Here is a 26,081-nt window from a genome sequence, read left to right on the forward strand (position 1 = left end):
CAGTAAAAATGTGCAATGGGTCCGATCAAGAAAGTCATAAATGGATAAAAGTAGCAATTTTGTTTTTAATGACACACACAGAAAAAAAGAAAAACAACTGTTTTTCTTGGAATAGTTTTAAAAAAATGAACAAAACGGTGGTTTTCTCTCAAGAAAAAAAAGATTTTTGTAAAGAAATTTACCATTTTGTTGCAAACTGTTGGTGTAATGCTGCAATGTTTTCTTGGAAAAAGAAAAAATATATATCATCAAAAACTAGAAAAATATTTGATCAGGAATCAAACCTTTTATCTTGGAAAAAATAACATTTGACTCTAAACTTTTTGCTTTATTTTTCTCTGACAAATGTAACATTTTCTATTGCAAGAATAAAACCTTATTTAAAAAAAAAAAAAAAAAATGCAATTTCACTCCCATAATACCTAACTGAAATTGTCCTGAGAAAGGAACACACGTTTTCTTCACAAAAAAATTGAATTTTACTCTCATAATATAGTAATGCAGTAATGGGGAAAATGCTAAATATGAAAGTTTGTCTACACAGGAAAACGTTTCAATGAAAATGAAAGTTAAAATGCATGCACGACACTTAATTGTATCCACGTGTTCCACCCCAGAGGTCAGGGCGCGTCCCCGGCCGCCGTGCAGAAGGCCCAGCACGTCTCCCAGGGTCTGGACGTCCTGACCGGCAAGGTGGAAAACGCTGCCCGCAAGCTAGAGGCCATGACCAACTCCAAGCAGGCCATCGCCAAGAGGATGGACGCCGCCCAGGCCAGTTGCCGTGCCTTTGCAACGAAACTATTTGGACGAAGAGATCTCCGTTTCACACTGGGTTTTTTGTTTGTTTGTTTTTCCTGGCATCTGCAGAACTGGCTGGCCGACCCCAACGGCGCTCCGGAGGGGGAGGACAACATCAAGGCGCTCCTCATGGAGGCCAAGAAGATCGCAGACATGTGCGAGGACCCCAAAGAACGGGACGACATCCTGCGCTCCATCGCGGAGATCGCCAGCATGACCGCCAAGTTGTCGGATTTCAGGAGACAGTAAGAAGTTCGACTGGCCTCTTATGGCGGGATTGTTGTAACCTCAATAGTTTGTCTTCTTTTTTGGTAACTGCAGCATCACGAGTTGTCTTCTTTTTGGAGAAAGGGCAATAGCAATAGTTTGTCTCCGTTGCGGCGGTCCAGACGAGAAGTGCTGAGGGCACGGGCGTGAGGGTCTTGGCAACAGTCAGCGAGTGATGGCTGGAGTCGGGAAGTGTGTATAAGGTGGCAGGGGCAGAAGACTGACTTGTTGCTCGATTCGATGTGGAATAACGACGGCATCTTGGAGTGCAGAATATGTCGAGTGTGTCGTTTGTTTATAGTTAATCCAGATTGTGATCTGTCCCGCAGGGGAAAAGGCGACACCCCCGAAGCCAGAGCCTTCTCCAAACAGATTGCCACAGCCCTGCAGAATCTGCAGTCCAAGACCAACAAGGCCGTGGCCAACAGCAGGCCCGCCAAGGCCGACGTCCACTTGGAAGGGAAGATCGAGCAGGCCCAGCGTTGGATCGACAACCCCGCCATCGACGACAACGGCGTGGGTCCGTGCCCTCTTCTTCTTTCTCCCCCCCATCTCCGTTCTAACTCCTCAAATAGAGTGAACACCCTTCGTTCGTGGGGAACTTTGTCATTAGAAGAGCCCAGTAGATATCTGAAAACGTGGGAGATTTAAAAAAAAAATGGGATTTCATTTTTCCTGAACAAAAATAAATAAATTCATACATTTATCCATATAGTAGTATATTTTGGATGAATTTTCACATTGATAGGCAACAGCTGACCAAACAACTCTTACGTGCTATAAAATGCTTTATTACAAAAAAAAAAAAAAAAAAAAAAAATTGTGAACAATATCGTGGCCCAAATCTTCGCCACTTGAGTACACTTAACATGATTCGGAGACACTGTTAATAAACCCACCGCAGTACGGTATTTGCATAGCGAGGCAGGTGTGGCTTTACATTGTGTGTGTGTGTGTGTGCAAATTGATACTAACCATTCTAAAAATGTGTCAATTGCAAAGTCTGCTCCAAAGGCACATTGGTGGTCGGGATTGTTTTTTGCAAATTCCATAGCGTCAGCATTTTAGTCTCTCCGCAACAAAAGCATCTGACGAACAGTCTTTAGCAGAGGAAATCTGCTAGAAAGGAAAATAAACGACACCCCAAAAAAAAAGTTTCTCTCTTGTATGCTTGTGTTTATACAGCGAAGAGTCGTGTAAATCAGATTCCAAACCACTGTGACAATGATCCAATTTCACCTACTTGGTCTGGAAAAAAAATCAAATCAAATCAAATCAACGCTGATTTCCCTTATGGCGTTTTTCCATTATATGTTAGCATTAAGCTAGCAGACTTTAGTTTCTATGTGGTTTGGTAGAACACTTATTTCTATTTTGTGTCAGTTTTACAGTAAATGCACTGAAAGCAATTTTTGTTTGGTGGTGTGCCGTGTGATTTTTCTAAGGTGAAATACAGTATGTGCCGAGGCTCATTAAAAACATTGGGGGAAACAAATAAAATGTGTGTAGGCAAAAATATGTGAGTAATTGACCCCCCCCCCCCCCCCCCTACCCCTTAAAAAGGTTTATGATTGCCTAAAGATGCTACTAAATGGCAGCAAAGCACAACTTTTGTCTATATGAAGCTATCAACTCACTTCAACATAGTTCCCTTGCACCTCGACGCCACAAGATGGCAGCAAAGCGCTACTTAAAAATCTTCCAATTCACAAATATGCTCGTGGTTCACCGTATACAGTCTTGCAGGGGTGAGACGCAGTAACCAGGATGGCGATGTAAATATGTCAACCAAGAAATCTATGCTATAAGAACTGCAACTTCTAATCCAAATAGATATATTCCCGGGATATGTCAACACATTTGTACAGACGTTCACAGTCAGAATGGAAGCCCCGGTGAGGCTTTTTCTGCCCATTCAGTGTCCACGCGGACAGCGCCGCCAGTTGGGGTCCTGGATCCTTCGCTCCTTACTGATACCAAGGGGTCTTGCGGACCCAGTGCAGGGTGAAGCCGGCGTCCGTGCGGATTTTGATGGAAGCCGCCTCGGCCTCCCGCACCGTCTCCTTTACGGACTGCATCAGGTTCTGAGCGTTGTGGACCAGCATCTCGGTAGCCTGGTGCGAGGCGTTAGAAGAAGTGATAAGGTACGATACGTTGAGATACGATAACTTAAGATACGATGCGTTAGGAGACGATATGTTAAGATGCGTTACGCTATCGTACCAAACGATAGATTAAGGTAGGATATGTTGCGATGCAACGTGTTAAGACGGGATCTGTTTAGATACGATACATTAAGATTTGATATGTTAAGATACGATACGTTAAAATACAATGTTATAAAATGATTAGATAATTCATCTCCAAGGGGAATTTACTGTTCCAATAGTCATCAGAGCAGAGACGCCAAATGACTAAGAATATTGAAGTATGAACAATATTAAATACAGTATCAACAGTATTAAACACACGGTGCTACACAAAGTAGGCTAGGCCAGCATCGGCTTGGCTAGTCATAGGACAGAACCTTAAAGAAAACAAGTCACCTGTTCCGACTCCTCTTCGCTGATGTTGGTCCGACCCAACATGGTGGCCTTGACCGTGGACAGGATCTTAAGCTGCGTGCTGATGGTGGGAATGCGTTCGCACACCTGCAGTCAGGTAAGAAAGCGAGTTCGACCAATTACAGCAGTACCACGTCAAGGAGTTGCAAGGTCGACACGTTCCCTTCTATTTAGGAAAGCGCAACGTAGTTGGTCGCCTTTTTAGGAAAGCGGCGGGATCGGACCTGGAGCAGGTTGGTCCGGATGCGCTTGTCGGTGCACTGCTTGGCCACCTCCTTGGCCAGCCGCGTGACTTCGTCGGAAGCCTTGGCGATGTCTTTGGCGCACTGGATGAGGGCGCGCTTGTTCCCGCTGCTGCCGCGCACCAGTCGCGACATCTCCGCCATGAGCAGCGCCATCCGCTTGGCCGCGCCGATGATGTCGTTACCCTACGGCGCCAGGACGACAACACAACATGAGGGTTGGCGTTGAAATGCGGGTCTAATATTTCGGGCCATTTTTTGTCGTCATATATTTTCCTCATTTGCACGTATTTTTCAGATATTTTTTTGTCGCATAATTGAATTTATTTTCTAGCATTTTGTATTATTTTAGTCATAGTATATTTGTGCATTTGTTTTTCTTCACGTGTATGTATGTACGGTAAGTATTTTTGTGTATTTTTCCCGATAGCAGTTTGTATTTTCTTCTAATATTTGGGGGCATTCTGATATTTTTTCAAAAATTCATGTATTTCCCTAATATATTGATGTCAAACTTTTCTGTATTTTCGGTCTCATGTTTTAGATTTTTTTCGACGAGAGTGGACCTCTATTACATAGAGAGAAGAGACTACGCCACAAAAAATTCCTATAAAACCCATGTAAGCCTAAGCTCCATTTCGCCACGTAACGGCAATTTCTATTTTTATTTCAGTGAGCCGCATTTGGAAGTTGTTTTTCCAAGCGCGCGTACCTTGCTGGACCACTTGCGGGCCTCGTCGTGGAGCTGCCTGGCGGCCACCATCATGGGCTCGTTGACCATGTCTCCGGCCTTCTGCTCGGGGAACTCCTCGTCCTTCTCCTCGGGCGGCGGAGGCCTGGGCGGAGGCACCTCGCCTTCGGGAAGAGGAGGTTTGGGCGGCGCCGGCTCCTCGTTAAGCTGCGGGCGACACAAATATTCCTGGGCCATTAATCCATTTTATCCATGAATTCCGCTGCATTTGATTTTGTTTAGGCTTCCAAGCCACAAATATTTGTGCAAATATTAATTCCCAGTGCTAGTAGCACCTACAGTATTTCTATTATTTGTGGAAGTTGAAGCAAATTAATGCTGGGAAGCAAAACCCACAAAGTGGGAGGACTGAAAGGACAGGTTTTGAACGACATCATAGTTTTTTCCAAAATTGATCGAAACTGTCAAATGTGCTTTTGTTTTCATGGCCACACTTACGTGAAGTTGTTCCAAATCAGGAGGCGGCGGTGGGAAGTCGGGTTCCTGAGGTTGGAACGCTTCCCTGACCTTTGCGACCGCATCGAGAATCTTATAACCCGAGTCCATAAAGCCCTTCCTCAGATCTGGAAGCAGAATTTTTGATTTTTTTTTTTTTTTTTTTTTTTTTTTTTAAAAGATCAGAAGGTTGCTCCGACGTGTGCGAGTTGGATGAAGCGTGACGTACTGGGATCCTGGATGTTCCCGGCCACCGCTTTGGCGTCCATGACCATGGGCGAGATGGTCTGACTGAGCTGCTCGGACGCCTCCTTGACCGCCTCGCGGAATTTGGGGTCCTCCGAGTTCTCCACCTCGCGCTTGGCCACCAGGAGGATGCGGTTGGCCCGGCGGGCGATGCTGGTCGCGCCGGCGACCAGCATCTGCGGCTGCTGCTTGTCCATGGCCACGCGGCATTTGTCCAAGTCCTTCTTGATGGCTTCCTCCGACGCGTCCAGGAGGGACTTGGTGTCGATGGCCTCGTCCACCAGACCTAAACACACGCTGCAAGCTTAGGCTGCGTTCAAACCCAAAGTTGGCTTTCCCTGCTCTCAATCTCTTCATATTTGGTCATTTTTTTGCATTTCTGTTTATTCGTTCTAATGATTTTGGAATATTTTTATGGCTACTTTTGCGTTTATCGGCCAATATTTTTGTCTTTTTCATCCATTTACCCTTTTGGGACTTTTTCTTTTAATAATTATATTTTTCCCTAATGTGTGCGTTTTTCCCTATAATTTTAGCATTCTTTTCCCCTCAACATTTTTATTTTTTTTAAAAATATTTTTGCATTTTTCTTTTCTTTTAATTTTTTTGTCTTATAATTTGAATTCTTTTTTAACATTTTAATTGATATTCTTGCGTAATCCTTCCACAATATATTTACTCTAATAATTGTTCTTTGTTTTAATGTTTGTGACATTATTTTTAGTGATATTTGTGAATTTTCCTTTACCTACTTGTGCTCTAGTTATTTGTATTATTTTCTATTATTTAGGCATTTTATTTAATATACATTTTTTTATGTAATACTTTTTGTCTTATTTTTCTGTATTTGTACATGACACTTTTCTACGTCATTGTAATATTTTGGGATTTTCTTATATATTTGTATTTCTTGCAATTTGTCTTAATGCTTTCGTACTTGCTGTCTCATAATTAGTCATCTTTACTATTACTATTTTTTTTCCCAATATGTATTGTTCATCTAATAATGTAAATACTGTTGGTCTAATATTTCATATACATTTTCTCCCCAAAACATAATTTTTTTTTGTAATGCTGTATTTTTGTTTTCTATTTTTCAGCTAATATTTTGGATTACTTTCTTCTACTTTTACAATATTTATGTAATTTTGCATGACAGTAGTAAATACGTTTGCTGGCATATATTTGTGTGAATATTCGAGTGCCTGTCATTTTCTCCACGTTGTCGATCCACTGATTCTTCATGGTCTCGAAATGTTCGTACGCAGCCTGGTTGCCGGGGTTTCTCAGCAGGATTCTGGCTGCGGAAACCACCTGGAAGGAGAGTCCAGCGGTGAATTCGCAAATGTGGAAAAAGCTCCCGAGAGGCAAAAGGAGGTCGTACCTGCGGCGTCAAGTCCCTGGTGGACTTGACGGCCGCCTGGATGCCCTCCACCGTGCTCTTGTTGGCCGTGCCCACGGCGGCCGCCTTCTCCGCCGTGGCGCCCAGTCTGTTGGCGTGGTTCTCGAAGTTGGCGGCCCGCTCGTCGAAAACCTGCACGTCATCCAATGCGACAATTCCCCACAACCGGGAAAAGTGACGTGCCGTGAATTCACAAGGTTTGTAAACAAGGGGCGCCGGGGTACTTCCGGGTGGCAAACGCAATCATCTTTTCACACTCCAAACTACGGCGGTAGAGAAGAAGGCTAAAATCATCAACTGAGCCATTTCGCCTCCTTTCTCAATCGCTCTGGCTAGGTGAAATGACATTTGTTTACGATGCGAATGCTTGAGTTTTTGCCAGCCGGAAGTACAGTCTGTGCGCCACCCTAGCAAACGCTGACCTCGTCCCTGTTGGGCGCGTCCAGCGGTGCGGTGGCGGCCACTGCCAGTAGCTTGATGGGCGTGGTGGTGTCGCTGAAGATGTCGGAAACCTCCTGAGTCATCGCCGCTTGCATTTTCCCTTTCAGGTCCTGGGAAGGGACATGCAGATGTTACCATGGGGCCACAACATCAAATGCTTTTGTTTTGCGCTTTAGTTTTCACGTTTCCAAATCACTTATTTTTGTGGAATACATTTTTTGTCATGCTCTCGTTAGATCGCGGAAGCGTAGGCACCTAAAACGTTAGGATCCCCCCAAAATTGGCTTGTAATTCCGTAGATGGCCAGCGGAAGGGGTTGTTTGACAGTCAATGACTTCTTATTGGCCAACGGAGCTGACCGTTAACAGTATTCTATGGGCAGTCTTACCTTCAGGGCCTCCTGGAGCTGGTGAGCGATGGCGCGCGCCTGAGGGGAGTCGCCCTCGCCGCGGGCCGCCAGGTCGGCCAACTGGGCCATGAGCTGCTCCACCTGCTCGCATTTCCCCAGCAGCTCCTGCCTGTAGGGGCCCGGCAGGGCGTTGGCCAGCCTGCGGCCCTCCGCTACCAGCCCGCGGATGGCCGCCTGACCTGAGGACGCAGGGATAGCGATCACAGTGCAGTCTGGCATTCACCCGTTCACATATTGGTGGATTTGTGGGGCAACCTATCCTCCATTAGTCACTGAACATCCCACCCACCCAAGTTTTTGTGATCAGGTCAATGCAATAAAGTATTACTTTGGCGCCATCTGACGGAACCTTGGAGTTACTGTTAGGGTTAACATTACTTCTTGTGCATAAATGCCAAAAGGTGAGTTTAATGACTTAACACCATTTGAGGAAAGTGATAGCGAACATATTTGTTTGTGATGTCACATCAGTTTTTGCTAGCGTGTTTTTAGGCTAGTTTGCTAGCTAATACTCTTGATGAGCCTCAGGTGCAGGTGGTTGTTGGTTTGAGTCGAATATTTTAACTACTGAATACAATTGTTTATGTAAAACGGGCTCAAGTTTGTGTGCACGCTCGGTGCATGACGCTGATGATACCTTCCGATCTTCTCCAGTTTAACTGCTTTGCAGCCATCTTGTGGCATTTATACGCAACTACAAGCCCCTTTTAAGGGGGAGAGCGTCATTTATTTGCAGATTATTTTATTTTTTTTCACATATCTCCTGCAAATAGTGCGAGTTCACAGTTTTCAACGTTAATTTAAAAATCATATGACCCTTGTAAAAGAGCTTTTTAACCTCAATGACATTTTCCTGGCTAAAAAAAAAGGTGCAATGAAAATGAAGTGAAATTCGAAAACCATCACTACTTGGTTTCCTCAATTGCTGACTCTGCATTTCAAAGCATGTTTACGTGCGGATTGAGTGCGTACGCCTGAAAGTCAGCAACCTTGAACTTTGATCATATCAAGTTAGCGTAAGCTAACTAATGAGTTGAAGAGCAGGCTCCCACGTTTTCAGATATCTACTGGGCTCTTCTAATGACAAAGTTCCCCACGAACGAAGGGTGTTCACTCTATTTGAGGAGTTAGAACGGAGATGGGGGGGAGAAAGAAGAGGAGGGCACGGACCCACGCCGTTGTCGTCGATGGCGGGGTTGTCGATCCAACGCTGGGCCTGCTCGATCTTCCCTTCCAAGTGGACGTCGGCCTTGGCGGGCCTGCTGTTGGCCACGGCCTTGTTGGTCTTGGACTGCAGATTCTGCAGGGCTGTGGCAATCTGTTTGGAGAAGGCTCTGGCTTCGGGGGTGTCGCCTTTTCCCCTGCGGGACAGATCACAATCTGGATTAACTATAAACAAACGACACACTCGACATATTCTGCACTCCAAGATGCCGTCGTTATTCCACATCGAATCGAGCAACAAGTCAGTCTTCTGCCCCTGCCACCTTATACACACTTCCCGACTCCAGCCATCACTCGCTGACTGTTGCCAAGACCCTCACGCCCGTGCCCTCAGCACTTCTCGTCTGGACCGCCGCAACGGAGACAAACTATTGCTATTGCCCTTTCTCCAAAAAGAAGACAACTCGTGATGCTGCAGTTACCAAAAAAGAAGACAAACTATTGAGGTTACAACAATCCCGCCATAAGAGGCCAGTCGAACTTCTTACTGTCTCCTGAAATCCGACAACTTGGCGGTCATGCTGGCGATCTCCGCGATGGAGCGCAGGATGTCGTCCCGTTCTTTGGGGTCCTCGCACATGTCTGCGATCTTCTTGGCCTCCATGAGGAGCGCCTTGATGTTGTCCTCCCCCTCCGGAGCGCCGTTGGGGTCGGCCAGCCAGTTCTGCAGATGCCAGGAAAAACAAACAAACAAAAAACCCAGTGTGAAACGGAGATCTCTTCGTCCAAATAGTTTCGTTGCAAAGGCACGGCAACTGGCCTGGGCGGCGTCCATCCTCTTGGCGATGGCCTGCTTGGAGTTGGTCATGGCCTCTAGCTTGCGGGCAGCGTTTTCCACCTTGCCGGTCAGGACGTCCAGACCCTGGGAGACGTGCTGGGCCTTCTGCACGGCGGCCGGGGACGCGCCCTGACCTCTGGGGTGGAACACGTGGATACAATTAAGTGTCGTGCATGCATTTTAACTTTCATTTTCATTGAAACGTTTTCCTGTGTAGACAAACTTTCATATTTAGCATTTTCCCCATTACTGCACCCAATGTGAACCGAACTGTGAGAGTTGTGATTTTTGCCATACCACTTCACCCCTTAGTTCCTATGATTACTTTCTTGTTTTATTTTGTGCTTGATCTGGATGTTTGGCAAGTTAGCCAAAGGGCGGCGCTGAAAATCCTGAGGTCCGACGATTGCGCAATAGAGGATTATCAGAAAGGACGGAGCAAACAAAGTTTATTTTAGTTCAGACCTACGCAGGGTTTACCAAACCGTACCGTGGTGAGCCGAACTAACTGTAGCGCCCAATGGAAACGCACGAGCTAAGTTTGCGGCGTCGGTACCTGGCCCTCATCTCCGACACCTGGTCCGTCATCTGACCCAGAGTCTTAGCGGTGGCCAGAATATCCCTGCGCTCCCGCCCCGCACACAATTCTCCGACTTTCCCGGCTTCGTCCAAGATCTGCCGAATGGCCTGCTCGCCCGCGTCACCTGCGGACACGAGACCGGCGTCAGCGGACGAGTCGGGAACACTGGCCCGGGTCTTCTTAAGACTTCGCAACCTGGTGGCGCGTTGGGATCGCGCAGCCAGTTCTTAGCCTGAGCCATCTTGGAGTCGATGAGTCCCAGAGCTCGTTTCATGGCCTCTGTGTCCTTTAGGGGGAGACAAAAAGAAAGAATCACTCATTCAAACAAAGACGTTAGCAATAAGCACATGACACCACGTTCATGACACGAATGCACGGAACACCAGGCTTTTGTGTTAATCTCAATAGACCTTTTCAGACTTTTTTGTAAATAAAAGGCGCTACGGTACTTCCGGGTGGCGCAAAAGTGTGCGGCTACCGCTGATCTCAACTGAAAATGATGACTTCTTGTGTTTGCGCCATCAGAAATCGGAAGTCGGAAATAGTTGAACGGAGAAGATTGTGGTGGAGTAGCCACAGACTGGGAACCGAACCTCAGACGTTTTCTCACAGTTATGTCTAAAATCTTTGCTGGGGTTGTCTTTGAGTAATTTAGCAAAGCATAATCGTTAGCCTGCTAGCTAACGTTAGCGCTCAAGCAAACTCTTCATTTCAATGTCCAAACAGCATGTTTGTGCCATTAATCCAAGCAACAAAAAAGTCAATTAGCCACTCCCTCAATGATCACGTTAGCGACGTCTGAATTCCCACCGAGTCAATTTTTGAATCAACTTTCAGTACATGTTGAAATGTAAATTACGGCCGCCGTTCTGTCTTCCTTCCAAGCAATTGACTTCCTTGATCCCGTTTTCTGCATCGCTCTTTGGTCAAATGACAAAGGAACGCTTGTTTTGTTGACTAGAAGAGCCACCCGGAAGTACGCGTGACGTCACGGTGAAAAGGTCTAGACTACAGCCAATAGCAGTTCCGGTGGGGATGAGTTTAACATGTGCTCTCTCAACTACACACTCCTACTTCCAAAGATAAATCGGAGCTCTGAGCTTTTCAGACGTCCCCATGTTAAACCTCCACACGGTTCATTCGGGTAAGCAAAGTCCAGGTACGACGCATGCCGCCTCTGCCGGTGTGCGTTGGCAACAATGAGCGTGTCGTGTTATGGAAGCCAAACGACTAGTATTCATTTGTATTTGGCAGTGGATGGTAGAGTCCATTCGACAGCGATGGCGGGCCAAACAAAGCGCAAACCGGACACAGGGTGGACGACTCCGCCAGTTCGCAACGTGGTCTCTAAAATTTCAAGAGGAACCGTCCCACTTTGACGACGTTGTCCTTTGACTGGTCCACAAAGAATCACCGCTTCTGAGACTACAGGAACGGAACTAAAAGGGGTCTACCACAGGCCAGAAGTGGGAGTAAGTCACGTGTGTGCAAGTCTTAAGCAAGTCTCGGGCCTTAAACTTCAAGTTGCAAGTCCAAAGTTACTGTGGCAAAACTCAAGTCGAATCTGCACTACATTTTAAGCAAGTCCTAAATCAAGTCATACAACCTTACTCAATCACAAGTTCACAACATACATTGTGTTTCCACATTTACCACTTTGCACCTTTTATCCTCAAACTTTTCACACAGAGTACCACCTCAACAAATACTTAGCTCTTCAAGCAACACCATCAAGTCCAAAATTGTCGACTTAAGTCTGACACGTGTACGCAAAGGTCGGAAGGACTGGAAAAAAAAAAAAAAAATCAACAGTCAACAAACGGCAAATTCTCATCGTTAACCATTCCTCAATCGACACCGCTTCATTAGCATCTGTAATCCGAGCCGCACGCTGCTAAAAAACGATGCCATCACAAAAAGCAGACACACACACACACACACACACACTCATAAACACACAAACATGGCTGAGACATGCTGCTGCACAACCAGTGACAGAGAGAGAGGTGACGCTTACCTTCTACAGAAGGGGGAGGTAAAGGGAGAAAGGAACAGTCAAAAGAAAAAAAGGAAGAAGAACCACATAAATACAAACATTGATCCGAAAACCGATGCAGAGATGAAAAAAAACAAAAAGGAGAGAAAAGTGAATTAGCAACGAGCAGTTTGGAAAGTGATGGGAGAAAGATACATAGCATGCGCAAATTAAATTATACGATCATATAAAACGTGTCCCCTGCAGCATCGACAGTGAGCCCCTGTTTATTGTGGGGGAATTTTTCGAGACCCACCACAATAGGTGAAGACACACGATATGGAGAAACCATATATGAAAAAATATAGATTTATGGTTTTACCACTCCCACATGCTTTAAACTCATTTAAATATATTCAACCATACTTTCTAAACACACCGCAAATGCATTTGAATGCAAAAAAAAAAATAGATTGCAAGCATAAACTGTCGAGAAAACACTGGACCGATTGCTATGTCTGTGTACATGCATGTGCCTTTAAGAGGCGGAGCCAGGTGGGATGGTGTGTGATGTCAGCGAGTCTGCGTGAGAGAGTTTGGCCGTGAACAGAGGCCGACAGCAGCTTCTGCGCGAGTGTGCTCTGAATGTTTTTGCCTTTCACTCATCTGTCGGCATTCAATAAGATGCTGAAAAATGCTCTCGTTTCCCACATGCATTACAGTGAGCACACTGCCGCCTTGAGTTTTTCGAGATACGAGCCGTCGTTCGGATGTTTTTTTTTTTTTTTTTTAGCAAAGTGAATTAAAAAACACAATTGTGCCTTAAAGTCCACTAGCTTAATGCTAACACATAATGGAAAGCGCCTTCAATGTGCTAACTTTAGAATCTGTGAACGACGATTCATATATTAGTGCATCTTAGTGAGGCGTTGTGACATCACCACGTATATCGGTATGTTTGCATTATACTGCCCCCGGGTGGCCAACCAAGACACACACACCAGAAGCAGCAGCACAATGTCCAGTGAATTCAAGCAAAAAAAAAAAAAAAAAAAAAAGGGTCAACTTACATTCTTGGGAAGCTGGAATGGATGAATGGCATTTCTACTCATTTCAAAGGGGAAATATGATTTGAGGTACAAGTGTTTTCACCCCCAAGTGTGGTCACGGAACAAATTTGTATCTCAAAGCATCACTGTATACCGCAAAAACCCATTCAAAACGATCGCATAAAAAACATGATACAGCGAGGGGACATTTGGGAACTCACGTGAAAGAGGAAGAAGTACACACCAAAATATTCTAGAACTGACACATACAGATACAGCTTAACTTTATTTTTTTTCTCCATACTGCCAAAACAGTTGCACGAATCTGAATGATGGGGGGAACCAAAAAAAAACAGGCTGGTTAAAAACTTTGTGTACTCGTGGATGCGCACGCACCTTGTTGGCCCAGGCGTCCTCGTCCCAAGACGTGAGCTGCAGCACTCTGATGATCTCCACGATCTCAGCGCTCATCTTCTCGAAGGTGAAGTTGCGGTTCTTCAGGGCCTCCTCCACGCCCTGGCTTCCCGACGTCTTGGTGGTCACGAAGATTTTGATACCTGGAGAGCGACGGAATTAGACCTCGGCGCAGAATCGCAAAGCACGATTGCGCCGATGTCCCCGTCGTTACCCGAGATGAGGATAGGTAGCAGTTCTTTGACCGTGTTCATGGAGTTGACGAGCATGACCCGGTGCTCCTGGTGAGTCAGCTCCTGTTGCCGCTCGTCGATCATCTTGGCCATTTTGGTCATTCCTGGAAAATGGAAAGGGCAAACGATCAGAGCCGAGCCACCTGGTACAAGCACCACATTGATGATTTCCACCGTTGGGCGAAAACTACCCAACCGTGTCAGTTGTTGAACAGAAACTGCTAGATGCCAGAATCTTTTCAATCTGGACTGAGCTGCAGCAGTGAGCTTCAGTGTGTGTGCGTACTTCTGCCACCTTTACCTGGTCCTAGGTTCTTTGTGTACGTGATCAGGTCCGCCATGGACTCCACCACCTCCGCCACGGTCAGGTACTCCAGGATCCCTTTGCACACCCGGATTATTTTGCGGACCTGCGTCGAAGGTGCGAAAGGACCTTTAAGACCGTCCAATTATTGGGCCATTGTGGTAGCCGGGTGCATTGAGATACCTCGGCCTCGTCGAAGGTGAGGAGCAGGTCCGACGTTCCGGAGAGGATCCCCCGGGAGCCGTCGATGAGGTAGTCCCGGGCGGGAACAGAGTACGGGTCGGCTTTCAGCATGGAGGCGGCCTTGACCAGCTTAGTGCAAGCATTCTCAACTCTGTAGAAGAAGGACACGGATTCAACTTGATGACGTCACGCACTTCGGGTAGCAAAAACGCAGATGTCACCACTAGGAACTGTGTGAAGTGTCAGTCGAAAAGACGTCAGCTGAAGTGAGCGGTAGTCACTTGCTTTCTGCCACCCAAAGCGCCCTGGCGCCTATCCATTAAAAAGTAAGACTGTTATCCTACAGCTCGTAATTAGAGGAAATGTGCTAGGATCAATGGCTTTCTTTGGACTTAGTGCAAATGTGCTGCATGAGTATGTCACTCATGACAGCAAGCGGGGGAGGCGGTCACAGGAAGCCGACCTCCACCCAGTTGGCTCAAAGCCAAGTTAACCCTCTGGCTTCCATGATGAATAGTCAAACTGCAATCCTTCCTGGAGGACATGTATGCCACCTGCATGTTAGCATAGCTACAAAAAAGAATGAAAAACACAGGCAAGGAGCCAAAGATCAACACTGTTTCACCACATTGCTGACGTCCTGCTTTTTTAACAAGGGAGTATAGCCCCTATAGTATAACCAAACACAGAGCACTTAAGGACAAAACATTCAATTGCATTTAACTTTAAAGTAGAACACATTTTCTTTCAATCGTAACAGTTTGGTTTTCAAACATTTATTTCGAGCCAAGTATTCTTTTGAGGGGCCACGTGACGTAAAAAGGTTTGAGAACCGCCGGGCTAAGGCACGCAAATCGAGAGCCGACATGTCCTTCACAGCAACAAGCGGCCATTAATCGGGCCCCCTGCAGGCACTATATTTAGCAGGCGGCGACGCATTCCGACACATGCGCTGATGGATGACGACAGGGTGACGATGTGACTCGGTGGCGCCAAATGTGTCGGGCGGGACAACCTGCGCCCGCCAATGCATTTCATCTCTGACCTTGTGGCGAGAAGGAGGGCGGGAGGGATAATCGGGGTCCCTCGGCTGTGCTCTCGCTCGGTGACATGCAACGGGCAGCAGCTGAGCACTGCTTAATGGTTAACATGATCTTCCCAAAACAAACAAAAAGCCGTGTTTAAGATCCAGTGGTACCTCGAAATACAAGTTTAATTTGTTCCGTGACTCGTATTTTAAATACATTTTCCCCATTGAAATGAAATATTAATTCTTTCACGTTCTACTGTAGTATCTGTGACTTTGATTGGCATGGCCTGTTGAACAGTGTTTAGTTGGCTGGCTATTAACTGGCTATCACGTATTGAGTGATTCAGCGTCACTTGTGGCCATGGCAGCTCACGTATGAACGTTCTTATGAGTTTGTTTTCTTACAGCTTACCGTCATACCAAACAATGGTTCGTACCTTGAAAATCTCTTAAATTGCGGCTCTCATGAGTCAAGGCACCACCGCAGACTTGGGCTTACCGTTATTTATGCTCCAGTAGGACGCACTTCACACGCCAAGTCTGAAATTCGCACGGGCAACAACCGGTTCATTTCAATCCGAGCGACAATGACGACGACGACTTACTTGATAAACGCCGGCGGCATGTCCCTTTTCATGATCTGGTCATCTGTGGTTTGCACAGTCTCCTTCCCCACCTGGAAGACAGAATAATGGGTTGGGGGGGAAAAAAAAAAAAAAAAAAAGACGTAAAAAAAAATGTGGTCAAGAAGTTGTGTTCAACAATGTACAGGCCCGCTTGTCGGATGTCACTCAAGGATTAGTCATAGCGATTATCCTGTAATGTGGGGTGTGTTAAGAGAGACTTTCCATCTGGAATATTCTTGAAAAACAGTCAGGAGTCAACAATCGTAAGTTTTAAACCTGTTCAGTTTTTAACGATCGGAAATCCTTGTGTGTGTGTGGTCTGCAGCCTGGATGCTCTATCGTACCAATGCGACAGACATCTGGTTTGGGGTAGGAGACTCATCTCGAGTACGCCGCACACTATATAAGCATCTATTTTGACCACATTGTTTGGGGTATTTCATATCTTAAAAATTGCTTAGCATTTCAAAAAGCGGTATCCGTGTACTCCGCATAACAGATAATAATTGGAAGCAGGAACAACCTCCAACCAAGACTGCCACTTCCACCCTGATGAGTACCACAACAACCTGCAAAACTATTATTTTAACGGTGACGTTCCCGCGGACGGGCGGTGGGAGGGTGTGCTTGTCGCCAGGCCCCGATTACACACATTCATGCGGGGAACGAGCGGGTATGACCGCATCTATCCCCAACAGCGTGGCCTACCAACACCCTCCCAATGTTAGGGATGGCCATGTGGAGACCTGGAAAGTAGAAATGTGGAGCTTCAATGATAAACTGGCTCTTCAAGCTGTTGATTGTCAACATGTGAAAGCAACCTAATGACAGTCAGTCCAGTAGGAAACACCAGGTAACAAAAGTTTCAGAAATTCAAACTCTTTCTCGAAATCGGGACGTCAAATACCTTTCATTTCGGTAAATACCAAATAGAAACCACCAAGCTACCACGGTTGCAAACGTGCAGACATTTGGCCGTCCCAACTTTGCCAACCAAAGGAACCTCACTCTATTCATTTCCTTTTCTTCTCCATGAGGTTCCTCGAGTGTCAGTCAAAGAGCCTCCGAGGTAAGGGCAAAGATATCTAAGGGTACTTAGCATAACTGAGGAGGAAGGATGTGACACAAGAAGCGTTTGGGCACGCTCAGACTTCCGATCAGCCAATGAAAGAAACACTACTCCACTGCTACTGTTCCAAACGTCTTCAACTAATATTTGTTTTAAGACGCTTCCAACACTATGCGGCCCAGAACTGGTTTGTATACCGGCCAAAAGTCTAATCTGCTCATCTTCCGATTCCAAGTGGGCGTTAGTGCCAAATTTGAAGAAAATCCCTTAAGTCGCTCCAGATGCGCAGACAAACCAAACACACAAAATGTCCAAGTGTAAGAAGCGTGATAACATATTAGCGGGTATCCTAAATTTGCCTTTGCGCCAGATTGTTAAGGGAACACCGCAGTTTTTATTAGCTGAACTCAAGTCCAGTCAAGTAACCAACACACCAGCCTTTGCCTTGTTTCAATTACAGTTGGGAAACACTGCTACAGCTCGAAACTTTAGGAAGTTTCATGAATAGCGATTGGTTGGTGACCAATGTAGAGTGAACCCAGCCTCTTGCCCAAAGTTAGCCAGTTCCAGTTCACCTCCGAGCCTAATGAGGCCAAACGCTAAAGAAAATGGATTGATAGAAAATAGAACAGTGGCCCCACAGTTGTTGTCAAGCACTTTGTGACGCTTGGAACTCTTTATTTAAGCTTCAAGGACAAACTAATTTCCACTCTTTATCTGACCATGACATTCTGGGACTTTTTGGACCGCTTTGGGTGAAGGCCCAAGCCGGGCCTTTTTCATCTCGTGTGAGTCAACCAGTCAGATCAGTCCAAAACACCAATTCAACTTCGCATGTCATTGTGACATCCAGCAATCCTCTGCCAACTACTCGTGTTTTATGGAGTAGAGGCTTTATGCCTTCCTGTCACTCCATATTTGTCCCCAACGATTAGAGACTCATACGTGGCACAGCGATAAATTGACGAGAAAAATGCAGGCGGCCAAGTCAGGAAGACCCGGCAGCTGTCAGCCCCCCCCCGGCTGAGTTGTGGGGAGTGGGACCCAACCAAGGGAAAGCCCTCTGTACCTCCACAACGTTAACAGCTGCAGGGCAGAGAAGGCGATGCACTGCATTGCACTCGCCTTGTTCTTACAGATTGCGTGTTGAGTTAGCACCAACACCATGCATCTAGCACGTCCACAATCATGAACCCATGTTACATTAACGACTGTATTACGACTGGTTAAATTATTCCAACACGAATAAACCACCTTCACATGAATATTACTAGCTAGCATACTACATACTAAATCTGCAGATAAATGAAATTGCGAGTTGTGTGTCAGCACTTCCAGGAGCGCATGAACACATTGTGGTGTTTGACGGCACCCGACAGATGATGAAGGCGCTGACCTTGAGGGGCGCGGCCATCGTCCTTCATCGCCGAGTCTTCGTTGGTCAAAGGCCATTAGAGAGCTACTGAACTCACCGACTGCTTCTACGAGGATTCGTCGAGGCGAGGGAAGGAGGTTGACGAGGGCTGGACTACCATCACTACGAGGACTACATCTACTATGATCACTACTACGAGTACCACCACCACAACTACTACACTCACACCCACTACAAACACTACTAATACAACTACTACCTTGACTACTAATACCTCAGCCTCCACAACTATTACAACTACTGCATGACTACTACTACCAACACCACCACTACTAATATAACTACTACCATCACGACTAACCACACCACCAATATGACTATCACCACAAACACTCATACTATTACTACAAGAACAACTACTACCAATGCCGCCACTACAACAGCAAAAAGAGCGTACCAGTACATTGACCTTAAGATGGATATCAAGGATCTTGAATAAGTCCTTCAACAGCTTGCCATACTCCTCCTACTCCCAGTACTACTACATCGATTACCATCTCTACTACTATCACTACTAGGACTACTGCCACCACAACCAGCAATATTACTACATCTACCAGTCTCACTACCATCACTACCTCGACCACGACTACTAACACCACCACCACTACTACTACCATCACCACCATCTCGCTGGGGACTGACGGTGCATTGTGCTCAAGCTCACCGCCATGCGAGAGGCCCACTGTGTCTGTCTGAGCCGCCTTTCATTCCCCCGGCAGAGTGACGTGCCGTCAACAAAGCCCGTCTGTTCCGAAAGAGAGCGGCCACTTCATCCACGCCGTTGCCTCAAGCTTTCCACTCCAGACGCTCAATGAGATTGAGGACCACTGACATGCTGTGTGTGCAACCTCCTCCAGTCGTTCATCTTGAATTATTCAATTGTATTCATTGTTTTTAACTCCTTTGCTCTGGAAAGGTAAATGGCAATGATTATTCCCCAAAAACGTTGTCATTCCTGTTTTTTTTTTTTCTGTTCTCGCATTTGCCTAATTTGGCCTGATAGTCACACTTTCAAACAGTTCCACAGAAAATAATACAAATAAATGTTTTTCTTAACACACAAGGTGGAAATAGGTGCTTCGTATTTCCAATTTCAATCAATTTTTCTTGTTGTTTTTGTCTTCTGGAATTTGCTCTTTGGAACAGATTTTTTTCCATTATTACCTTGCATCATTTAAGACGCTTTGAACACTTTGCGGCATACAAATAACAAAGAGATGTTTTGTGTTTAAGGGCTTCCGATTTCCGGTTTAAATCGATTTTTCTCTCTTTTTTTCTTTAATCGTGGAAATTGATTGATTTCTTTTGATACTGAAAAAGCTTGGAAACGTTTCCCCCACTTCTGGGAAGACGTTCTGCGGGACGTTTTGGGAGTTCTTCCGAGGTTTGGTGGGGCTTCTTCCACACCAAACTCGCCCAAGCATGACCTAGCTCGGAATACAACAAGGGACTTCCTCACAACTGCTCCGGCAAATTTATGCTAAGGGTGTGAACTGGCGAGACTGCAAGTTAAGAGGCGTGTCCCAAGACTTGTCCTTCCTGTTCCAGACTGAAGGAAGACTAGGAAGTGTTTGCCGCTGTGTGCTTCAAACAACCTCAACAAAGCACACTGTGTACTACATTTTCCATCCAAAGGAGGACACAAAGGAAGGGCTTGATTTAATAATGGTTTGCATGTGCAAAAACGGGTGCAAACTTCATAGCGCATGCAAGCAGATGTTCAATCTATCAAAGCTGAGACGAATTGCGACGGCTTATTGTGCGTCTTTAAATACGCGTCAGAAAGGCAGGTGCAAACCTGTGGTTATCGCGGTGAGGAGGAGACGTTGGCAAAATGAGAGGCGACGGGGAGAACGGATCTTTTCCACTCATGTTGACATTTTTTCCAATGTCAGAAACAAAATGAGCACGTCATATCATCGCTTCAGCGATCCAATTTCAGAGCTTCTGAATCAGGGGTGTCAAAAGTACTGCCCGCGGGACAGAACTGACCCGTCGGGGCTCTAATCAGGCCCGTGGGTAAAGAGAACACATCAACGGCTATTTTTCGATAAAAGTAACTGTTGTGGCTAATTCCGTCCACTGGCGGTCGCACTGACAACCACTTCCACAAATGAAATTCTGAAACGAGTTGCCAAGTTTCAGGAGCAAAGTAAGCCTGCATTTTCTTACGTTTGGGTCATTTCAGCGCACTGTGACAATTGGTGCTGGCCTCCCCAGAGCACTTTTCTGGCATGCGATCCCAATTTTTGAAACGCTGTGTTACACAAGATGGTGAGATTATTCAAACTGCCATGCACTATGGACAAGTTCAATGAGAGAGAGGAAAAAGAAAAAAGAAAAAAAACATGGCTTTTATATGCGCTTGCTGGATTCCCCAAAATTATTGGAGTGATATTTATTTTCTGTAACTCTAATGGATTTGTTTTTCCGTCACTTCACAGTTCATTTTGAGCACACAATCTCGAGTGAACACGCAATTTAGCGCCACTATTTGGGACCTGTGCTAATCAGGCCCGGAGCGGTTGGGCCAGGCTGAGCTGCGTAGCGCTGCATCTCCAAGGGCGCCGTAGCGAGCCTTGTGATCAGCACAACACAAACAGGAAGCGAACACTCAAAGGAACCCCGTGTCCCAGGCATTCCTGTCTTCATCCAAAAGTCTATAAAAAGAAACTATAAAAATGATACAGTGCAACACGGCTCACATGGGCGTCTGAACTCAAAAGAATGGCTACACAGATAAAAGTACCTTCACAATAGCAGTGCTCCTTTTTTTTTTTTTTTTTTTTTTTAGCCACGCCGTTGTTGCCATGTCATTTACCGCTAAAACCGAGCACGGCTGCGCACATTGCGGCCGGCTTGCGGGTTTGTTTATATGCGGCTCACAAGCGGGTCATTACGACAGTGCCGTTGTTACAACATGAGAAGCATGCACTTGAAATAAAACGCCGTTGTGCCCCGTAGTGCCGACTTTATCCGACTTTTCAGCAGAATCGAGTTAACATTTTAACAGTTCTCTCTGAGACTTTGGAAAGAAGAGCTTCAGGACACAGAAGTCAGAAGAAACCAAACCAAGCCAGAGCTCTGAAAAAGGAAGGAAGAGGAAACAGAGCTCAAGTCTTGAATCCTAGATGAGCTCCCTTGGCAAGCGGAACGATGTCATGATGATTGCGTTTTTAAAAAGACAGAAGTAAGCTTTATGGTGTTTTGTCCTGATCTTGGAAGTGATATTGTGTTCATTTCTAGTTTGCATGGTGTCTGACGATACAAATCTGCCAATACAGTCTGAAAATGTCTTGCCTGAACAATGAGCTAACGGACCGCTCGTCTTATCGGAATTTAATTTTAAGTTACTCGTTGAAGGGTTTGACCTCCGACCTCCCGAGTGAACGGGGACGCACGCCTGCTTGCTGGGAATTCCTCACATTCCCGCCATTCATCTCTCATTAGCGTCTGGTTCGCTGCTTCGATCGGAATGGAAGGAAAAAAAAAAAAACACCTAAATCTTGCCGAAACGGGCCTGAAACGACCACAAGCACTCAAGGAAATCGAGAGCATGTCCGGTGGGATACGTTGCGCTGGTGTACAACCGGGGTGCAAAAGCGGAACGTTTCTGGTAAATTTCCATGGGAAGGATTCCAAAATGGAAATTTCCAATGGAATTATGGGAGTGGAAAAGCATCCTATTCAAGCATAAATCTAAACATTCGGTTTTGTCAAATGCAGACATCCATGCAAAATAAGATAGCTCTCCTTGCCCACATGCCACATCCATTCCACTACCTTAATTGAGCCATTTTTCATTCACTCCACTCAAGCAGCGGATTATTTGAAGCTCAGTCTTGACTCAAATACAAAATCAGCCGAGAAAAGGCTCTTCACTCAAAAAACTCATAAATCGTAAGACAAAGTACCACTGTACTGCTGTTGCATGTTTTAGTCAGGATTATGCTAAATTATATTTTACTCTATTATATTAAAATGTCCTATTCTGAGCCAACCTTCAGTAAGATAAATTCCTGGTGCATTCCCATAAATTCCCGTCTGTGTCCGGGACGTAGGTGGACATCAGATTTTGTTTGGATTACAGAAATAACACACTGTCAATCTGTTTTTCATTTAAAAAAAAAGCTACCCATTGCAAAGATAACAAAAAGCTGTGTGTTTGTTTTGTTCTAAAAAAAAAAAAAAAAAAGTGACTGGGTGTCACTGCTTTGAACATGAGGAAGCTTACCTCACACGACTTCCTGTGTTTAACACTCCCCTTCTCTTTACACCACTTGTTAAGGCTGCTCCTTTGCTTGGAAAAAGCCAAAGAAAAAGCACCATACATGCAGCGATTTGTTGCTCAACTAGCTGATTTATTTATTTGAAGTTTTACGCAGATTTTGAAGTGCACAGGTCAAATTCTGTATAATTTGGTGAGACTTGAAAAGAAACAAAAACAGAAACGGTTTGGTGACGCTGGAGTCTTGCTGCTTGGAACGATTTTGGGGGGGGGGGGGAGTTACTTCCTTCAAGAAGTTTCTTCTTCAGCAGTGATTTGCAAAATGTGATACGGCTCCCACTAGTGGTACACAAAGAAATCACTGAATTCAATTTTCAAAATATACATATTGCTACAGTGCTTTAAACTAAATTCCAATCCAGCATAGTACATTTACTAAGAAAAGTTGTATTTAAATAAAGTACCAAACATTTGCATTTAATCTAAAAAAATATATATACAAATATGTACTTTTGTGCAATACATTTTAACTGAATCATTATTCGGTTATTATTATGTTTTCTATTATTTAAGCGCAGCATTAAATCTCACTGCATAATGTTACAGCAGCTGAGATGAATATTAAATGTACATTTGCCTTGTTTTTGATAACCGCTACTAATCTACTGCCACTGTTTTAGTGTTGGTCATGATGACGGTACTTGGAAGACTTAGTATTTTATGTGGTCGTAGTTGGTGTCAAAAGTTAGAGAACCCCCACTCTGTAGGGTGAAAGTCTGGAGATTGACCAGACAAATCTAAAAGCTCTCACTTCTCCTCCCTGATGGACTTTTTTTTTTGGCCTGGATTTGTACGTAAGCCGTAAAGGGATGCAAGTCCATCACTAACCTACTGTACCGTAATGCAATGGACAGCTACGGTAAATACTGGCATGAAAAACACTGAGGCTATAAATACAAAACAATCACCCCCCCCAAAACAAAACAAAAAAAAGAACAGTACTAACTGAGTGTGCCTCGTTGTGCTGTGTGATCACATATTGTTACAGCAGAGGCAAATTTTTAAACAAATTTCAACTATTACAACTTCAGAGGGCATTCTTGCATTCTATCAAATATTTAAATTCAGCATCTAAAATTTGCCTCGGTCATTCTGGAGCCTCCGTTGCGAGAGATCATCCAGCAAAATTCACTCACAGGAAGCGTGTGCACAACATGTGGTTTTCGACACAACGCCGACAAGCGGGCTAATGACGCGGCCTCGCCCGGAGGAGGTCGGCAAACTATGCAATTAGATTAGACGGCAGCTTCCTGTTCTTTTGGAGGAGCGGATCACGGACTCCTGGTCGACTTGACAGCTGCGAGGTAACGATCGATCAAGAGCGACATGAGGAACGCTGAAATTCTGGAAGCGTTCACGTCATCGCCAGTCGGGAGAGAGATCACGCAGGGTTCAATTTTTCCTCTGAACTCTGTATGAGTCATGAACACACAACAAGATGGATCACTACGTTGGAACAGAAGTGACATCATAACAATGTCAATGTTATAGGGTTGCCATGACAACTGGAAACAGAGATAGACTCAAATATCTATCCCCCCCCCCCAAAAAATGTGGTAACCATAATCTTGGACTATACAAAAGTGGATTGAATCATTTTTCCCCAGTGACGAGAGTCACATTCCCAAATAAACTACAATGAACCCTCTGCCGACTAGTGATTCATCATTTGCGCATTTTTTTGTTTCTATTCGCGACAATTTTTATGGAGGGCCCCACTTTGGCCACTGATTCAACGAGTGCGCTGTCTAAAGAAGGAATTCAACAACGTAACGTCACAACAGGATCCCCGCCGACCCTCGACTGTGACAATTCTGGAGGCAACATGATTCGACTCAATCCGGCACGACATGACAACAGAAGTTGAGAATATTTGGGGACTGAAATTCCTCACGTTAAGAGCATTTTGTAAAACGCTTAGCGCCACTAACTACTAAACGTCATCGGATTTGACCAAATGCATCTAATTCGACATAAAGACAGGAATTCCTATAAACCTCTACTTTGTCTCAACCTTTGGGTTGGGAGTCAGGGAACAAAAAAAGGAGTTGGCTGCCCTAATAATGTATGTAAAACCAACAGAGCAAATAGATTTCAGGCCAAATATCTGGAAGACAGAAGCTGTTCAAATATCAAGAGACTCACCACCAGAAAGAAATTGACCACACAAAGGAACTACCGTAATATAGTTGACAGTATCGACCATGCACTTTTTATTTCCTCGTGTCTTTTTTAGTTTATTTTTCAGATGGCCAACAGTTCCCTAATGTGGCTTTGAGGAAAACCACTGTGTGTGTGTGTGTGTTCTTTTAAAAGGTCTAAGTAGCATACAGCACAGTTGATCGGGGAAATTAATGCTAACCGCTGACTTTTATGGAAACAAACTCAAAGTGTCTTTTTTTTTTTCTGGGAGGCGGAGGGGGACTGACAAGATGACGTTTTAGAAAAAACAGTCCGTTAAAATCGGTGCAGGGAAGCCCCAGGTCACGATACCAGGCCCTATTCCATTTTTGCAATTTTACAATAATCAGGGTACAAAATATTGTTTCATGGTTCTTCTCGGGGGTGTAGCAACTCCTACAGCCCATGTCTTTTATTTTCTTCATTCTAATGGTACTTTTGGGTTTAATGGTATTTGAGATACTTGAATATTGAATGTGCATTATATGTAGTTGCGGTGCCCAGTTGTGCCTACGTGAAGCTACGGACGGTAGCAGCAGGGGACATTCTCAAGGGAAAAAAGGGCGTCAAAGCCTTTGCATTTCCACCTCTTTGATGCCGTTTCATGCACACGAGCAGACTAGGGAGGTCCTCAAAAGTTTGTTGGGAGAGCTACAGGTAGCCCTCGCACGCGTGCAATGTCGGTGGTTAACTCACCCGGACCAGGTTGCTCACCGCCGCCTGCACGGCCGCCACCGGTGCAGTCAAGTCGGGGATCGCCTTGCCGTCCACCTCGCCCTCCTCATGCATGATCACCAGATGGGAGATCTGCTGAGCCACCGGCTCAAGGATACTTTCTATCGTCTTCGTGTGAAACACCGGCATGGCGATAAACTTGTTTGAAACACAATCAAAGGGGAAGGGGGGGGAATCTCAAACTTCCAAGCACCGGAGAAGGCCGCTTCTCCCAGTCAGACGCCCGCTTTCGAGTGACTTTTTTCCGCCCCCGCAAGCTCGGACAATCGGCGTAAGAACCATCAAACTCCCTTGACTCACTCAACCAGCTCGACGTCACGTTACGATGCCCCGCCCTCTGGCCAATCGCAAAGCGAGAGGGTGAGCCTTCCACGCTTCTCATTGGCCGCCGCGTGTGTCGCTCGACGCCCCGAGCCTTC

At 45.4% G+C, this 26,081-nt stretch overlaps 2 protein-coding genes across 4 annotated transcripts; one reads left to right on the forward strand and one right to left on the reverse strand.

Annotated features, from left to right (window-relative positions):
* Nucleotides 1-585: 585 nt before the first annotated feature.
* LOC133395236 (vinculin-like) lies at nt 586-2,514 on the forward strand (the record flags this gene model as incomplete). The annotated part of the gene is made up of 4 exons (XM_061663996.1): nt 586-771; nt 868-1,043; nt 1,395-1,589; nt 2,511-2,514. Coding segments are annotated over 4 exons (561 nt in total), but the record flags the coding sequence as incomplete, so codon positions are not given.
* LOC133395207 (vinculin) lies at nt 1,480-25,971 on the reverse strand. 3 transcript variants are annotated; one of them, XR_009767213.1, is made up of 22 exons: nt 25,624-25,971; nt 15,931-16,001; nt 14,296-14,446; nt 14,110-14,218; nt 13,790-13,912; nt 13,558-13,718; nt 10,333-10,426; nt 10,114-10,261; nt 9,540-9,693; nt 9,268-9,443; nt 8,726-8,916; nt 7,535-7,734; nt 7,128-7,256; nt 6,688-6,837; nt 6,509-6,617; nt 5,287-5,589; nt 5,061-5,185; nt 4,584-4,769; nt 3,854-4,057; nt 3,612-3,716; nt 2,041-3,179; nt 1,480-1,695 (listed from the first exon to the last, which is right to left on the reverse strand). XR_009767213.1 is itself a non-coding variant. In XM_061663957.1 (21 exons), exons 1-21 carry the CDS (start codon nt 25,789-25,791, stop codon nt 3,033-3,035), a joined length of 3,201 nt encoding a protein of 1,066 aa, XP_061519941.1. In that variant the 5' UTR covers nt 25,792-25,971; the 3' UTR covers nt 1,714-3,032. The 3 variants fall into 3 exon arrangements, 2 of the variants coding, with proteins under 2 accessions (XP_061519941.1, XP_061519940.1); XM_061663957.1 differs by lacking the exon at nt 1,480-1,695 and having other exon boundaries at nt 1,714-3,179; nt 10,333-10,423; XM_061663956.1 differs by lacking the exon at nt 1,480-1,695 and having other exon boundaries at nt 1,714-3,179.
* Nucleotides 25,972-26,081: the final 110 nt, after the last annotated feature.

Source organism: Phycodurus eques, chromosome 19, assembly GCF_024500275.1.
Source record: "Phycodurus eques isolate BA_2022a chromosome 19, UOR_Pequ_1.1, whole genome shotgun sequence".
NCBI lineage: Eukaryota > Metazoa > Chordata > Actinopteri > Syngnathiformes > Syngnathidae > Phycodurus > Phycodurus eques.

Coding starts and splice junctions, on each gene's coding strand:
- LOC133395207 (XM_061663956.1), bottom strand. CDS start 25,791: ATGCCGGTGTTTCACACGAAGACGATAGAAAGTATCCTTGAGCCGGTG. Junction 14,447..15,930: donor ATGCCGCCGGCGTTTATCAA/GTAAGTCGTCGT, acceptor CTTCTTCTACAG/AGTTGAGAATGCTTGCACTA. Junction 7,257..7,534: donor AGCTCCAGGAGGCCCTGAAG/GTAAGACTGCCC, acceptor GTCCCTTCCCAG/GACCTGAAAGGGAAAATGCA.